At 39.3% G+C, this 17,723-nt stretch overlaps 3 protein-coding genes and 2 long non-coding RNA genes across 6 annotated transcripts; 2 read left to right on the top strand and 3 right to left on the bottom strand.

The window, feature by feature from the left end:
* Positions 1-149: 149 nt before the first annotated feature.
* On the top strand, positions 150-4,635 carry LOC137734983 (anthranilate synthase alpha subunit 1, chloroplastic-like; the record flags this gene model as incomplete). The annotated part of the gene is given in 10 exon segments (XM_068474330.1): positions 150-309; positions 415-604; positions 1,341-1,492; positions 1,740-1,855; positions 1,994-2,240; positions 2,410-2,466; positions 2,600-2,752; positions 2,869-2,949; positions 3,066-3,152; positions 3,233-4,635. Coding segments are annotated over 10 exon segments (1,567 nt in total), but the record flags the coding sequence as incomplete, so codon positions are not given.
* Positions 4,636-4,763: 128 nt separating this feature from the next.
* LOC137734984 (pleckstrin homology domain-containing protein 1-like) lies at positions 4,764-5,480 on the bottom strand. The gene has a single exon (XM_068474331.1). The coding sequence runs from the start codon at positions 5,393-5,395 to the stop codon at positions 4,964-4,966; it is 432 nt and encodes a 143-aa protein (XP_068330432.1). The 5' UTR covers positions 5,396-5,480; the 3' UTR covers positions 4,764-4,963.
* A 2,761-nt stretch (positions 5,481-8,241) lies between these two features.
* Positions 8,242-11,979, bottom strand: LOC137735751 (probable LRR receptor-like serine/threonine-protein kinase At3g47570). The gene is made up of 3 exons (XM_068475199.1): positions 10,070-11,979; positions 9,022-9,870; positions 8,242-8,903 (listed from the first exon to the last, which is right to left on the bottom strand). Exons 1-3 carry the CDS (start codon positions 11,943-11,945, stop codon positions 8,482-8,484), a joined length of 3,147 nt encoding a protein of 1,048 aa, XP_068331300.1. The 5' UTR covers positions 11,946-11,979; the 3' UTR covers positions 8,242-8,481.
* A 2,740-nt stretch (positions 11,980-14,719) lies between these two features.
* LOC137735638 (uncharacterized) lies at positions 14,720-16,513 on the bottom strand. Of its 2 annotated transcripts, XR_011068671.1 has the most exons (5): positions 15,816-16,513; positions 15,655-15,710; positions 15,467-15,557; positions 15,242-15,360; positions 14,720-15,153 (listed from the first exon to the last, which is right to left on the bottom strand). It is a non-coding gene; the product is annotated as an uncharacterized lncRNA (long non-coding RNA). The 2 variants fall into 2 exon arrangements; XR_011068670.1 differs by having other exon boundaries at positions 14,720-15,360.
* Positions 16,514-16,825: 312 nt separating this feature from the next.
* On the top strand, positions 16,826-17,663 carry LOC137735517 (uncharacterized). Its single transcript, XR_011068662.1, has 3 exons — positions 16,826-17,069; positions 17,359-17,393; positions 17,494-17,663. It is a non-coding gene; the product is annotated as an uncharacterized lncRNA (long non-coding RNA).
* Positions 17,664-17,723: the final 60 nt, after the last annotated feature.

The raw sequence follows: 17,723 nt of genomic DNA on the forward strand, positions 1-17,723 counted from the left end.
ATTCTTTCTCTTCTAATTATTTAAATTTCAAGATTTATTGGAGCTTTGGTTCTAAGGGACTAAATTTATGATTTATTTCTTCTCTAAATTATAATTCTTTATTTCTGTAATTTTTTTCCTTCTACTTTCTCAGTTACTGATGACGCAAGCAAGTTTGTGGAAGCTTCAAAGAAAGGAAATTTGGTTCCTCTTTACAAATGTATTTTCTCTGACCAGCTCACTCCGGTTCTTGCATATCGATGCTTGGTTAAGGAGGACGATCGAGAGGCTCCAAGCTTTCTGTTTGAATCAGTGGAGCAAAACTTGCAGGTTTCGATCAAACTGTGCTAAATATGATTTGATACTTATTGGTTTTGAAATGATGGGTATTATTTAATTGTACATTGTAATTTTGTGTTGCATTGATTGTAATAGGGGCGTTTCAGTGTTGTTGGTTCTCAACCAACAATGGAAATTGTGGCAAAAGAAAATAAGGTGACGATCATGGATCATGAAGAAGGGCGCATGACTGAGGAGTTTGTCGAGGATCCGATGGTTATTCCTAGAAGAATCTCGGAGGGTTGGAGTCCCCAACTTATTGATGAACTTCCCGATGCATTTTGTGGTAAGAGAAGTGAAGATGCAAGTTACGTTCTTTTATGACATGATCTTACTAAATATCATAGCTGCGGCGAAGATATTTTCTGCTAGACTGTATGCTGCTGGTTTTTCCCAAATTGGTTTCCTAGATCTCCTATGCTCAAGCTAACATGGAAATGTACAAAGATATAGTTGCTTATTTTTCGAGATTATCATGGTTCTCCGTTTTGCTTATGTTTTCCTTTTCGTAATTCTTGAGTGCGTAAATACTTCAGAGTAATTATACATGGAAATTATAACACAATACATTGGTATATTGTTCTGTGAACAACTTTAATGAATTTTGACATTAGATGCACAGAATAAAGTACATTGGTTGTCAATTTTGAATGACTAAAGCTTTCCGATAAACTGAGTTGTCGGAGTTACTTAACAATTTCAAGTCTCATTTTACTGATGCAAGGATAACCACGCTAATGTGTGCTTGGATATGCACTAATGCAATTACTTTGTCCTATTGAAAAAGTAGAGATATATCTCTATGCCTACATATTCTTTGTCAAAAATCTTGTAACGTGCAACATCAGACTTTGTTTCAAAAGCCACCGCCTTCATAGATCTGTTGCATTTCTGAGTAATTGTAGGCTTTCAGTTGAAGATGAAAGCCAAACTTTATTAGATGCTGGATTGACACACTTTCTATAAACTTTTTCTCTTTATGCTTCCGAGAACACGCTTAGTGATAAACCGTTTATGAACAGGTGGCTGGGTAGGTTATTTTTCGTATGATACAGTTCGGTATGTGGAAAAGAGAAGACTGCCGTTCTCAAAGGCCCCCAAGGATGACAGGAATCTTCCAGACATGCATTTAGGGCTTTACGACGATGTCATAGTGTTTGATCACGTGGATAAGGTACTCTTGTTTCAATCTTCTTACAGGCATTGCACATGAAATCCAATAAATAAAGTTTCGATGTTTATGTGTGAAACCGCTAACTGTCTTTAACGTACAAGTTTATAACTTTGGCGTGCAATATGTACGTACTATTTGTTTTTCAATTTTCAACCTACGAATTGTTTCCTCAGAATTTGATTGGTAATTACTCTGACTCAGTTATGGTTGAGGTTCTTACGAGCTTTTGTCACTCTATTCATCTCAGAGAGTTTATGTAGTTCATTGGGTGAGGCTGGAACGGTACTCCTCAGTTGAGCAAGCTTATACAGATGGAGTAAAACGTTTGAAGGATTTAGTGGCTAGAGTACACGGCCTCGACCTGTGAGTAACTACTGTACTTATTTATCTCTAGTTACATTGTATTTTGTTTTTCTTTGTAGTTCCATATAGAATTACATTGACCTGTGAGTAAACAAAAAAGTCCAATCGGATCATATTGATTTGATCGTCGATTGTTAGCCCAAGGCTACCTCCAGGATCTATGAATCTGCATACTCGCCAGTTCGGTCCTCCTCTAAAGATTTCTAGCATGACAAGTGAGGCTTACAAGGACAAAGTAAAGCATGCAAAAGAACATATACTTGCAGGGGATATCTTCCAGATTGTATTAAGTCAGAGATTTGAACGTCGAACATTTGCCGACCCATTTGAAGTTTATAGAGCCTTGAGGACTGTAAATCCCAGCCCATATTTGACTTACTTGCAGGTTTGTGTGATTTTCCTTGTGTTTTTTTCTTTCCTTTTTTGTTACGGCCAACATCTGTTCACGGTTGCAATTTCTCTCTCTCTTTTTTTTTTTTTTTTTTTTTTTTTTTCATATATCTCGACCGAAAAAAAAAAAAAAAAAATTTTTTTTTATGTATTTTCGTACTTAGGCTCGAGGGTGCATCTTGGTTGCTTCAAGTCCAGAAATTCTTGTGACTCTAAAGAAGGTAAATATGGCAAGTAATTTCCGTATTAGTTTTTCTCCAACTTCTTTGAGTTCGTATATAAGTTCTTAAACTTTTAGATTTAATCAATCGATCATTAGCTACTCTGACTTGATTATTATGATGTTATAAAAAGAAAAAGATTGTGAATCGGCCATTAGCTGGAACTGTTAGAAGAGGGAAGACTATCGAAGAAGATCAAAAGTTAGAAGCGCAGCTACTTGATGATGAAAAGCAATGTGCAGAACACATCATGCTGGTTGATCTAGGACGAAACGATGTTGGAAAGGTTTGTCTTAAACAATTACCTAATAGTGTGGACATTAATGTGCAGAACGCATCATGCTGGATGATTCTTATGAATTTCAGTTGATAAACTTGTGCTGGTAATGTGGTGTGATATAGGTCTCCAAATACGGTTCTGTGAAGGTGGATAGATTGATGAATGTTGAACGGTATTCCCATGTAATGCACATAAGCTCCACGGTGAGAATCTCCGATCTGATCGAGTTTGGTGTCAGTTCACGGTTTCTAATTGTTCCGTAGAGAAAATTACTTAGAATCTTTGCGAGTGACAAAGGACATCACAATTCATCCTGCAGGTTACGGGAGAGCTGCATGATGATCTCACTTGCTGGGATGCCCTGCGATCTGCATTGCCCGTCGGAACTGTTAGTGGAGCACCGAAGGTTGTTAGTTAGCCTTTACTTTCTTCCCTTTTGCAGTTCACCTTCGACACAATTTCATCATCGTTTGTGATCTGATTCAGGTGAAGGCCATGGAGTTAATTGATGAGCTGGAGGTAACAAGGCGTGGTCCGTATAGCGGTGGCTTTGGATGGGTTTCCTTTACAGGTGATATGGACATTGCGCTAGCTCTGAGGACCATGGTGTTTACAACAGGATCCCGTTTTGACACAATGTACTCTTACAAAGATGCCAACCGGCGAAGGGAATGGGTCGCTCATCTTCAGGCTGGTGCCGGCATAGTGGCTGACAGTGATCCGGAGGATGAAAACCAAGAGTGCCAGAACAAAGCTGCCGGTCTCACTCGTGCCATCGACTTGGCGGAGGCAGCATTTGTCAAGCAATGAGAGTGTGTTCCTTCCAGTTGTGTAAGGAATACAGTTCTCAAATGCCCCCACAGTAACAGTATCATGCACACAGTAAATGATATGCATCTTTGTACACAGTTTTCTTTTATGCAAAAGCTTCAGCAGCCAAAGGCTTCTTCTTGTTGTTTAATATCCTTTCAATTTAATAAACGGGCAAGTTAAGATTTAGAAGGCTCAATAACCTCAGAATTAAGAACAAAAAACGGCTTTGGTTATCGAAGCCTCCTGCCAAACCTATTTCGTGGAGCACAGTGCTTGTGAAATAACTCGCTTTTGTTTGCTGCCTGGAAAGAAGCTTGGTGCAGTTGCGATTTACCAACACTGCCAGAGGGTAACCAGTCCTCGACCTAAAATTCCAGAGATGAAGGACTTGTTCCTTCTCATCCAGGAGCATGCTCTCACCAATGGAGCAGGAAATACACCCTTTTTTGGAATACCAATCTGTGCCTGCTTCCTGTGATTACCATAAACAATTGAAATGGAGCACTCGTGTCAATCCTCCATCCACCGTAATCCTGCAGACATCTAACCTCGTTCAAAGATTGACAGTTCACTATCCAAGCTTCTAGGCTGCACAAATACGGCAGTGACAAACAAAACCAGTAACTTTCTTAAGGATTGAACTTCCCAACTCCATTTCCAATCTCTCCATCTAAAATCCCCGCGGTAAAGCATTCAACGACTTGAGCAGCAGGTCCCCTCCTTACCCTTAAAACAATCAAACTTTGGGGAAGATGACATCTGATGATTTCTCTGTCGATATGCAGACAAGTCCACTACTCTTACAAACCTAAACTTGTTCAGCAACCAATCTAAACAATTACAGATTCAACGGACCCTGAACTCACTTCGAAAAGGAACTTCCCTGCGTCTGGAATGCCAGCATCGTGTTCCTGACGGTATCCCAAGCCAATCAAGCACTGTCACGCCCTGTCACGCTGGCATCTTGGCATCCCAGTGTAGGTAAGTTTCTATCCGGAGCTCCGATCCCAAATAACTCGTAACAACAGTACAAAGAATCTCACTTGACATTAATCAACCCAAATCAGATCAAAATACCCCCAGTTCAACAACTAAATCATAAAATTCAAATAACCCTAGCAATAAAGCAGCTTAATTTAACAGCTAAACAAAAAACCCAAAATCCAAAAATGGAAAGCAATTCAATTTCAATCGAAATCGATCGTTACCAAACAAAAAGACTTTAAATTGCTGCGAATTCGAAAACACAATACGATCTGAATACATTTACAGAAGAAAACAGAAAGCAGAAAACAGAGTTTTACTGAATATTTATGCACGTGCAAAAATTACATGGGCGTACGAACACGAGCGGAGCACCACCACCACTCACCTACAGCAGTAATCTGACCAAATTGCCGCCCCTCACTTCTTGCTATCGTAATCGACGACCTCGGAGTCGGTGACCGACCTCGAGTGCTGCACTATGGACCGTCCGATCGAGTTGATCCAGTCCTCCTTCTCCTTCTCCGAGTCGGCGATGAAGTACATCGTCTCGGAGCGCGTCGACAGCTCGAACGCGTACTGCTTGTTGAGGACGTCCTCGGCTCCCTTCACTGTGAGGCACGACGCTACCGGGATCACCCCACGTGGACTAGAGCCGCGGTTCACGGCGGAGTCCTTGAACCAGAAGAGCTTGCCTTGCTTGAGCACGAACCACCGGCGACGCCACGTCTTTATGTACTCACCTTGTTTGGTCAACCAGCCGGTGCGCTCGGGGTTCGACCAGAACTCGACGCCTTCGTAGTCGTTGGTCTGCTCCGTCTGGCCCATCGCGGCCCGCCATAGGCTCGCCATCGGAGTTCGGGTCGGGTTCGGTTTTTTTCAGAGCGTCCAACTGAATCTCATCCCCTGCGCAGAAAGCGTAAAGGTTGAAAAATAATAAATATCTTTACTAATTAATAAAACACTCAACCAAAATTATATAAAATTATTAGTTTAACCATCTAATTAAAATATAACATATATAAGAAATATTGGATAAAAATATAATTTCACACAACTAAATTTTTTTTTTTTTCAAAACCTCATCTACATATAATCTTAACATATTTCAAAAGTAAAAATAAAAAATTTACTCACCCATGTGCTAGTATAAATAAAAATTTGCCATAAGTTCGACCCGGTAGGCATTAATTATATTTTGAAATGGACCCCGTAGACGTTAACTTAATTGATAAGTTCCACAAAAAAACTTTTATATGTCGACCAGTAGACATTAAGATAAGTTGGTTGACAAGTTGACGGTATTGGACTGTTAGGTTATTAGGTGTAAGATTAGAATTTAATTAATGATAATTAAGTTTACATGCCCAAAAAGAGGAGAGGGTAGTTGTAATCTCAGTCATGATCTTGATTATCTTCCCATGCATATGATGTGCCGCCTACAAACAACAACGATCTTGACTAAGTATTATAATACAATTGATTGGAAACTTAAAAAAATATTTCAACTAATTATATTATAACATTTTGTTCCGGTGTATTGAACTCATAGATAAGATTCTTGTGTGTAACGAATATATGCTCGTAGTAGTATTATTGTCATCACGTGTCACTGAGTTCTTGTGTGTAATTAGATAAAGAGAGACCAATTGTAAGAATAAACTCTTGGATGATGAATTAACTTTCACTTCACAAACGTGAACACAGAGATATTTATCTGACCCTCAACGTTCATCAGCTTAATTGTCTTAAGCTTATGATTAACGTATCACATTTTCTTAACAGTAAAGCTGCATAGCAGCAAGCAACTATCATTTAGCTTCTGATTTTCGGTCTCTCGCGACGAATTTCTACACCGGTGAACGGATTTTGTATATGAATGCAGATCCCTAGTGACATCCTCCATTTTCTAGCTATGCTTTGGTGATTCTTCCGAGCATGCGAGTCCAATCCCCAGGAGCGGAAGGTATGCACTTCCTCACAAATGGATTCATTTCACTTGTGTTCGCGTAGTTTGCTTTGGTGATTCTGCCGCCTCAGTTTCTCCATTGATGTGGTTTGCTTCCTCTTCTTTTGCTGCAGGCACTTTCTCTTCAACAGCGGCGAGGCGAGGAGAGCAGGATCCACAATCTGCTTCTGGAGACTGGAACTGTCTTTGAACATTTCTTTGATTGGTCTTCTTCCCGTGAACATTTCTAACACTAGGATCCCATAACTGTATATGTCCCCTTGTCTTGATGGTTCACCACCAATTACGTACTCTGTAACTCATGAAACAATCAAGTTTATAAGTTCTCTGTGGACTAGTTACAAAATCAGAACATTTACGTCTATAATACGCTAACTTTTACTTTTGGTAAATTAAGAGTTCTTCTGATAGCTAATTTCGTGTTTAGTTTTCAGTTTTCTTTTACTCGGTCTTTCTACCTCTTCAATAACTTATCTGTCTAGGTAGAAATTTGAGAAATTGTGAAAGTGTGTTTAGAAGAGTTTTACCTGGAGCAGCATAGCCAGTGGTTCCCGTTATTCCCACTGTGATACTTTGATTTAGAGGGGAGTCCGCGGTGGCTGAAATGAGTCTTGCTAACCCAAAGTATTTGAAGCTGAGAAACATGCGAAAATCGAGCTGGGATTGTCCCAGAGAATTTGTTGCCACCAATGCCAATTTGTTGGAGATTAGGCATGTTGAGGCCAATGTCAGGTGGATAATGCCCTCAAGTTCATTGCCTATTTCCTCCGGAACTATTCCCACCATAATGTTATATGCCAAGGAAAGTTGTGTAGTTGATGAAAGATTCCCCAAGGAAGAAGGGATGCCTCCTGTTGCTGTTAGATTGTTTGTGCCAAGATAAAGTGTCAAAAGCTTTGCCAACGAGCCAAGTTCCTATGGTATATTGCCCATGAGACGGTTTGATCTCAACTTCTGATGCTCAATTCAGAGCAGCATATTAAATTGACTAGAATTTCCCCTCCAAAATGTTGTCACTGAGGTCACGATACTGCAGTAGAAACAGATGACCAATTTGCTGTGGAAACTTGCCCGAGAAGCTGTTGTTTCGAAGGTTGATGAGCCTAAGAAAGGAGAGGTTTCCGATGTGAGGTGGTATGGTTCCTTGCAAAACAGAGCCTGCAGGTTCAAGGATCCTACTCTTTGATGCCTCCTGCCGCAAGTAACTCCATGCCAGCTACAGAAGTGAAAGGAGTCATTCCATGAGTTCAAGAATCCGTTTATGGATCCTTTAAATTTGAGTAATGCCAATCGATCAGTTCCATTTCCAAATGGATTTCCAGACGTGGTATATTGAAAAAGTTTCATAACAAAGAGAAGGGTCGTCACAAAAAGGTATATAGGCCGAACGGAGCATAAGCTTGGACCATGAAGATCCATTATTCAGTAAGCAGAAGCAGGAATTCTGGTGATAAAATTATTCAGACTACGAGTTGTAGGACGATGAGTAGCCTTTCCTCTGGACAATTACTGGATTCTTAACACCATGACAATTAGTTAACCTCTCAACACCATGACCAATGGGAAACAATAAATTATGGATTAAACTTCCAAGAATAAGACGCTAAGTTACGTTTTTATTTATTTATTTGTATTCAAACTTCAAATCTCAGTGCTGCTTTCTTTGAAACTGTTCTTACTGTTGACAGTAGACACAGAGAGCAAATAGATGACAAGATCTGTTGCTGTTAACTAGTATTTGAAAGCTACTCTTCAACTGGTGGTAAGAAAAGAAAAGGACAAACTGCTGATGCATATTTGAAAGAAAGAATCTGAAGGGAACAAAGATAATGCAGGTAAGAAGTCCAATTTCAGTTGAAAATTATTCTCTTATATTATAATTTTATTTTACAATACAATAGTCTTCGTTTCTGCAAATTCTGAAAATGTAACTCAGTGCTCGAACAAACGCAGTTGTTTTATGTGCTGCTTAGGCCGTGATCATATGATTACTACGAATCGAGGTTCCAGACAGTACATCCCTTGCTAGGCATAATCCGTCTACAACATGTCCAATATCCATTCGCTCTCTCGGCAAATCTGCAGAACAAGCAACTCCTATACTGGCCATGATAACCAAGCACTTCCTAACTCTTTGCCTTTGATCATCTTGAACCTGATTCCTACTGTTTGATGCAATACTATGAGTGCTGCTTTCTTTTATCCGAAGAAGTACTGGATCACATATTTCTTCTACAAGTTCAGGCAAAGCTATCCGAACAAAGTTGTGCAGGTTCAGATCATCTTTGAACATCTCATCTGTAGGCCTCTTTCCAGTAAGCATCTCCAACAGCAGGATTCCGTAGCTATACACATCTCCATATGTTGAAACCTCGTTTCCTATGCCATACTCTATAATTTTTTTTTTCCGCACAGAAACATATGGATCAAACTGTTAAAAACTGAAATAAATGAAAAATTAATGTTCTTGTACATGTCAGAAAGAGGTTGAAGCAACAATGCATCTTACCTGGGGCGATATAGCCTATGGAGCCATTTATGACATTGGCAGTGCTTCTGTGTGAAGGAAGTGAACACGAAGCATCCGGGACATACCTTGCTGAACCAAAATCAGCAATACGGGCAGTCATGTTGCCTTCCAAAAGAACGTTGCTGGGCTTCAAATCGCAATGAACTATTGGCATGTGAGAGTGGTTGTGCAAATAATTCAGAGCAGTAGCTATGTCGATGGCAATGTTTACCCTCTGAGTAAGGTTCAAATGCCCCTGCACAATGGGTGCCCCAGGTAGTCTATGAGCTGAAAAATGTAGCCACTCTTCTAGATTTCCATTCGTCATGAATTCATAAACCAAAGCTAGGAAATCATTCCCTTGAAAATCGATACTTACGCACACGGTCAGTAGTTTGACAAGATTTCGGTGCCTAATATTTTTCAAGGTTTCACATTCAACCATAAAACTCTCTCTTGAACGATGAGCATTGAGTACTTTCACTGCAACAATTCTTTCTTCCTGATTGAGAATTCCCCTGTACACAGACCCAAAGCCACCAGCACCAATCAAATTCCGAGAAGAGAATCCATTTGTTGCTTTGAGGAGATCTTCATATGAAACTTTCAAGAGTGAAACCTCCCATGATGATCCTAAAGTTAACTTTGATCTCGCTTTGCTTGATAGATAAAGAAACACAAAGCGCAATGCTTTTCTGGCTGGATAAAGAAGGATGAAGCACAATAGCAAGATAACTCCAATACCGCTCCCACAAGCAATTGAGATAAGTACTTTTCGCCATGGAAATATATCTTGCTTATTGTTGGAGTTGCTGGAATTGCATATGGGCAATTGTAACTTAGGTATACCTTGTTGGAACCCCCAGTCCCACATCGGACAGAGGGAGAAGAGAAGAGTGCTTTAAATAGAAATACCCCTCTCTAATTAACACCGATGCCTTTTGTGATAAAACCCCACACCTGAGGATTGTGCAGGTGGTTAAGTGGGGACAGTATCGGTGTTGTTGGAGTGGGCCCTCGGCCCGTCGACCTGAAAATTTCCACATACCTCCACAAAGCCGTTTGTTTCCCTTGATATAAAATGCAGTTCTATTTGTGAAAACTCCTTCCGTTGGTACTGAACCTTCAAGATCATTATGTGATAGGTTCAAGTTCTGCAACAAACGGAAACTCCCCAAATAGGTGGGAATTCCGCCAGACAAGTTGTTACAAGAGAGGTCCAAATTTTCAATCAATCTTAGAGAACCCAAGGATTGAGGAATTGTTCCCTGAAACAAGTTTCCTCTAAGATACAGACTACTCAAACCATTGCAACTCCCTAAACTTCCTGTGACTTCACCAGATAACATGTTTGCGGAAAGATCCAAGATTTCAAGTGACTCCATGTTACCTACTTCCAAGGGAATGGATCCGGTAAGTTGGTTTCTGGATAGGTCCAAACCCGCAACTTGTGTCCAGGATGACAAAACTTGTAGTGGAATGGGACCGCTAAGAATATTTTGAGAAAGATTCAAGTATATCAAATGACTGCAATTACCAAGACTTTGCGGTATTTGTCTTTGTAAGGAATTGGACATGAGATCTATTGTTTCTAGAAAAGATAGATTGCCTATAGAAGGTGGGATGGTACCTGACAGTTGATTGTTATCCAATACCAAATAAATAAGTTTATCTAGTTTAGAAATTGAGCTTGGTATAGAGCCCCTCAATAGGTTTTCCTCAAAGTCTGTTCTCCTCAAGTTGATGAAATTTCCAATCTCAGGAGGAATGCTTCCACGTATCTGATTCCACCCCATTCTCATATCCTCGAGCTTTATTGAGAGATTGCTGACAGATACAGGTAGCACTCCTCCAAAATTATTGGATCTGATATCCAAGCGTTTTAAGTTGGTGCAATTAACCAGAGAAGAGAGAAAGTCCAAGTCACCTTTCTCATTATTTCCAAGATTGTTAGTATCTATTTCTAACCGGAACAGATTGGACATCCTTGCCAGATTTGGTATTCTTGCGGAAAACTTATTTTTTGAGATTTCAAATATTGCAAGGTTGGAAGCGTTGGAGATTGTAGTTGGTATTGGTCCAGTGAATTGGTTGTATTGGAAGTGAAAGGCTTCGAGGTTGGGGAATATAGTGTGGCCCAAGCCAGGAGGAAGAGTTCCATGAAGTTGGTTTAGAAACACCGAAATGATTGTAATAGAAGAGAGGTTGTTTGTGGATGGAGGGATGGTACCATTCAAATAATTTGAACCCAAATAAAGAGTTTTTAGGCTATTCAACTGGCCAAGGCTATTTGGAATACCTCCCTGCAGATTATTTTCTGCCACAGATAATTCCTCAAGAGAAGAAAGATTCCCAAAAGAATGTGGGATTTCCCCACTTAAATTGTTCTTGCCTAAATTAAGTACATGAAGCTTGGACAATGAGCCGATTTCAATTGGAAGTTCGCCACTAAGATCATTTCCATATAATCCAAGGTATTGGAGGTTAGAGCAACGCGATATGTTGAATGGAATATGACCACTGAAGGAGTTGTTTTCAAGGTGTAGTTGTTGCAACCGGAACAAACGACCAATTTCTGGAGGGATGTTGTTGAAGCTATTGTTTTCGAGGCTTAACTCTCTCAAAAAGCTCAAGTTTCCAATGTGGGGGGATAGCGACCCTACCAGCTCTCTTGATTGAAGGTCGAGCACCGTGACTCTCTTGTGTTTGCGGCCACAGGTAATACCAGGCCACTGACAGAAATGTAGGGATGCACTCCAGGAGCTAAGGGTTCCGAGTGTATCGTATGCGATTTCAGCTTTAAAGGCAAGCAAGGACAACCTATCCACCTCATTGCCTACTAGACGTGAGGAAGAGACGGAGGTAAAAAGAAAGAGTTGCATGGAAACAAACCAAGTAGTTAGGAAGATACCTGGGAACTCCATTGCGGCCGCCAAAAAAAAGCTCGAGTTTTGAAGCAGAAGTGCATATGCATGAACAGAAACAAAACTAAAACTTGAAGCAAATGTAGGTATTGACGAAAGACATCGTAAGTTGACGCAAAGACTTAGAAAGTTCAAAGTTAAGAGCTGGAGTAAACTTTGGCGTCCAAATCCGTTGCTCAAAGTCTTTGGAAATTTCGTGGATCTCACTGTCGTTGCCTTCACTTTATGACTCATGCTAATTTTTATATATCATAATCTATTAGAGTATTAAATTAATTTGAATGGAAATTATGATCAGATCCTCTCTCTTAATGATATTATAATCTTGGCCGTCCCGCAGGGGAGAGGTGAATTAGTTTGGGTAAGAAAATTAAAAAAAAATTAAGACTGACTGCTGGCCACATGATCTGCATTAACAGCCCGGATTGTAGTTTTGGAAAGAATCTGGAGAGAGAGATTCGGAGAGGATCTGGTGTTGTGCCTTGGCCCGTTCGTTAGTGCAGAACCGAGATTCAGATTACAACCTCACCAAAATCACACACAGTTGAATAGTTTAAAATACAAGAAATAAAGACACCGAGAAATTTACGAGGTTCGGCAAAAACCTGCCTACGTCCTCGGAGAGATATTGCTCTTCACTATGAGAAAAACAGTACAAGTTACACATGAGTTAAATCGACATAACACAATCCCATAACCCTTGTGCACCCACTCATAGAATTTTCCCAAGAGCCTCACTCTATCCCAAGAGTTCTTTCACAAGAGATCTTTCACTCTAGCTCTCTTGATTTCTCTCACCCATGCCCATGGTAGAGCCAAATGCTCACACCATCTCTTTTGGATGCTTTCCTTCTCTTCATCCATATCCTTGTTTTGCCAAATGCTCTCTTTTTATACTTTTCTTAATCCAAGCCTTCTCCCACAAAACATGGCTTTGAAAAAACCACAAAACATGGCTTTGAAAAAGCCACAAAACATGGAGCAATTTAAGCCACAAAACAAGCCACAAAACAAGGAAACATTTGGCCATTATCCAACATCTGGATCCGTGAAATGGTACAGACCCTTGGGTTTGGCACATAACTCTTCAGTGTTGCTGTGAAGAAAATGTTACATGTTGCTTGAACTGAACCCTTTTCATTGGAAAGGTATGATAATGCAAAACGTAGCTTTTGGCTGAACCCTATTTCTGTCCCCTACCACTAATAATGCAAAACATGTCCAATTCAATTCAACGATTAGCTTTTCTTCTCCTCGCGCGGCTGATGTTTATTTGCTTAATCTTTCTCAGCTTCCGAATTGTCAGTTTTGCTAGCCGTGGTTTTCTTTTTTCTTGCTGAAATGGGATTATCTCCACATGTGGTTCTTCTTTTTCTTGTCATAGAGATCGAAATGAAGATAAGATTGGGCCATGAATATCCAGCATTCAGTGAACAGAAGTAGGAATTCTGGTGATTAAATTATGCAAGGCAAGAGGGAAGTATGAAAATGCAGGTTACGAGTTGGTAGGACAATATCTAACTTCGATAAACATCATGACCAAGGGCTTCGGGTTGCCGAACAATTACTTGATTTCTTCACACCATGCCTGAAGCGCATAAAGAAATTAGGCAGCAAACTGCCAAGAATAAGACCATAAATTATGCTCATTCGTACTATGAGAAACTCAGTACCCGAACAAACTCAGTTGGATCGCGTGCTGCTTAGGCCGTGATCATATTAATTCTAGGAATCCAGGTTCCAGTTAGTACAACCCTTACTAGGCATAGTCCTTCAACATGTCCAATATCCATCCGCTCTCTCGGCAAATCTGCAGAAGATGCCTTTGATCATCTTGGACCTGATTCCTATTGTTTGCGGTATTACTATTGATGGAAAATAAAAAGGAAAGTATTTTAGGATTTGATTTAATTAGTGATTTTATATGATTTAATTAGGGTTTTGATATGATTTGATTTGGTCTAGCCTTGTCTTGTTAACAAAGGATTGTTTAGATTTATTTCGTTTATTGCTCCTATGTAATCTTATAAATACCTACTTATGGAGAAGAATAAAGTATTGAAGTTGTTATTTGAGAATTGTGAGATTGTAGAGAATTTTTATACTTGTCATAAACCCTTAATTTTCAACTACTGTGTGTTGCTTTCGTTTACTTGAAGAAGCACGGGATCCCATATTTCTTCAACAAGCTCAGGCAAAGCTATCCAAACGAACTTGTGCACGTTCAAACCATCTTTGAACATTTCATCTGTAGGCCACTTTCCAGTAAGCATCTCCAACAACAGGATTCCCTAACCATGCATATATACGCATGCAATCATTATAGCTCTTGATATTAAGTGCGTTTGGTAATTAATTTGACGCAAAGACTCAAAAAGAACATGAATGATCTTCAGTGTCTCTTATGAGATTGGTTGACGTTACATGATGCACAATTATAGAATGATTGGGATAATTTTTAATTAGTGACATACAAACATTTATTGAACCGGTGACGCAACTAAATTATGTATTATTTGCAACTTACAAGACAGAATTTATGTATAATGATGATTGCAGTAACTGAAAGACACAACTGATTATTGTTAACATTAGATAATTTGAAAGAAACAATTGAATACTTTATAAAAGGAAGAGTTGGAGCAATTTAAGAAAGTACGAAAATAGTATAAACGAGAAAATATGCCCGCGCGTTGTTGCGGGACTTGAATGCACCCGCCTTAACTACATAAATAAGACATATTTAACCTGAATAAATTAAGACACATGCACCATGCACTCGTCTCTCAATTATAAGAAAACTTGTGTTGCAATACTGAGAAAAAGCTTATTTATGCAAACTGGCATTTCACTCAATTATACATTAGTTATGGCATCTTTGGAACTAAATGACTTCAACCTTAATATCCTATAAGCAGTATGTTTCTATATTTTAAATCCTGTTATGATAACAGGTAAATATAGATGATACAAAAGTAATTTAGTTTCATCATGCATATTTTCGCACTATTTAGTAAAGAACTTGGCCGGACTTGATTCCGAATAACATTCACAATTTCATATAGAATTTCAAAAGCCAGAGACTTAGTGTAAATTACAATAAAATTTCACAAAGAAAGCAAATTGTAATATAAGTCTGATCTACAATTCGGATTTACCTGGATATGGTGATTTACGTTTTCATTGGAATTTTTGCATGCATTTACATCTGATGAAAAAATAATACATCATTAGTTGGCAGGAAGGAACTTTGATAAGCTAATAAAGAAGCAAGATTGAATATAAGTTTCGTGTACCCTGAAGTTGTTTGTTCTTGCTACAGAATACTCGCATCCGTTGTAGCCGCTTCTATTTTCTTCATGGTTTCAGTAACGGTATGCTTGGGTCCAATTCTTGTTGTCTTCTATTTCTCATCCTAAATTAAGTTAACAGTTCAACATTATTCGTTATAAGCTAAAAAAGTAGGATTAGTTATTTTAGTAAATCTATTTCTTGTAAACTTGCCTGTTCCTCGAACATACCTGACAAATCGAGATCATTTGACATGGCTATCAATTGGAATGCATTCATAAAACTCGAGGATTTGGGAATTATTGTCTCCACCACATTTTCCTGCAATGAAAATAGCAATTGTAACAAAAATCAGATATTTGGATCGAAGGTAAGATTCTAGCATTTTCTCTGTATCACAATCATGCAGAGCTTTTACCTCAATTGAATCAAATCCAACACTAACCCATCACAGCTCGATGATCACTCAGAACACTGAACGCAAAAATCAACAAAATTTCACCATTTTAAATTATAATTCGTTTCATATTCTTTAATCCACTGAAAAAGCAAAAAATTAAAATTAAATTAAAAGTGAACCTGATGGTCGTGGGTGCGGCCACCGATGAGGAGGTTGAAGAGATTGATTTTAGCTTTTTCGTTGAAAAGCTGGCTTTCTTCTTTTCCTTGCGAATCGGATTCTATTATGTGTAGTTCTTCTTCTTTTTGTTCCTTCAAAACTTTTTTCAGCATTCGCTTGAGGAAAGGGGAAATGGTTTAGAGCGAGGTGTCTCCATTGATGCGACCTTGTCCATTGAACTTTCTGCAGTTGCTTTTAAGCTTCGCTCCCTCCCTTCCTCCCTTCCTCTGCAAGTCACATACATTCCCCTCACCAAACCCTTCTCTCTCTCCCTCCTCTCTGCAAGTCGCATGCCTTCCCCTCACCAAACCCCTATCTCTCCATCCCCATCCCTCCTTCCCTCTCTCTCCTCCTCTCTCCCTCCCTCCTATCTGCAAGTCGCATGCATTCCCCTCATCAAACCCCTCTCTCTATTCCCCTCCCTCCGTCCCTCTCTCTCCTCCTTTCTGCAAGCAGCATGCCGCCGCCTTCCCACCAAATCCCACACCGAGCCATCAATCCCACCGAATGCAACCCTAACTGACAACAATGCCCACCCAACTTTTACCCCCAACCGTGTGATGTTAACCCTAGACGGGCATTCCTGTCATTCGAACTGATGATGGCATCTTTGTAAAAAGCTAAAAGCATCTGAGTGGCAATCTTGTAAATAAATTGAAATGTGGTCCAAAACACTGTTCATATGAATAGTGCGATTTCCCCTCCTACTTTAGACTAAAGTAATTCTAACGATAATAAAAATCAAGAAGTCACAACCAAATTTAATTTGATATATACTACAACTTAAAATTAGGTGATTCATTGTTCACAAATCGCGTTTCCCGTTTTGCTCCCGTTAAATTTCATTTATTACTTCTCTGCCACTGTCGGAGAAAATATATATACTTTTATTTTTATTTTTAAGAATTGTTATTAGCATTCCAAACTTTCTAATAATACTTCTCTTATTTTTTGTTCTTTTCTCTTCTCTCTACCCCTTCTTGTTCCTCACCGACTCCGACTTATCGTTCGAACGAGAAACGCAAAATCGACGTTTTCTGGCGGCTGGCACTGCAACCACAACAATTCGACTCAAGAGAGTGCCAACAACAGCAACATTCGACCTTTGCATGCTCGAATCTACCCTCGACCGAAGAGTTCCATAAGCCCAGCTTGCGGTGTTTATTTTTCCGGCCAATTTCAGGCCTTTCCGACCTTTTTTGGGTCCGGAGAAGGTAATATTTTTCCTGTACACCTCGAATTATCTTAGATTGTGAGCTAATCGGAGTCAGCAAATTTTTCCACGGCACCACCATTCCATCCGCGACGTTTTCCAAAAATTTCTTTACAAATATCCCTTTTCGCTATTCTTTTCTTGATTTCTTGATTTTTTTTCATACCCCTTTCTCAATTGAACCGAGCCATAGCATTAGAAAAAAAAAATGTTATTATTAGGGTTTTTTATTTTACTTTTGGTAATTTTTCCGATTTTGGAAATTTGATGGTGTTTGTGTACCGATGCAGGTGATTGCCAAAGAATCTCTCTTCTGACTGCACAGGTATGAAAACAATAGTCCTGACATCACTGATATAAATCCTTGCAAATTTGTCATCATGGTTAAGATTATTGTTTCAATCGCGTTGTGTTTTTGTCATAAGGAGGATTTCCGCAGGGTGAGAGAGGAATTGGCTGAAACTCATAAACCAATCATCGGTGGAATTGAATGTTTGGAGCAAAACTATTTTTCATTAGATACGGAGTGAGCAATGTTTAATGCTATCAGTTCTCATATGCTGCCTTGACATGAAAACATAAATATTGACGAGAATTGCGCCTCTTTTGTACATTAACGGAATGATCAAATTGATGTGAGATAATGATTGTCAGG

The sequence above is a fragment of the Pyrus communis genome, chromosome 5 (genome assembly GCF_963583255.1).
Source record: "Pyrus communis chromosome 5, drPyrComm1.1, whole genome shotgun sequence".
Lineage (NCBI taxonomy): Eukaryota > Viridiplantae > Streptophyta > Magnoliopsida > Rosales > Rosaceae > Pyrus > Pyrus communis.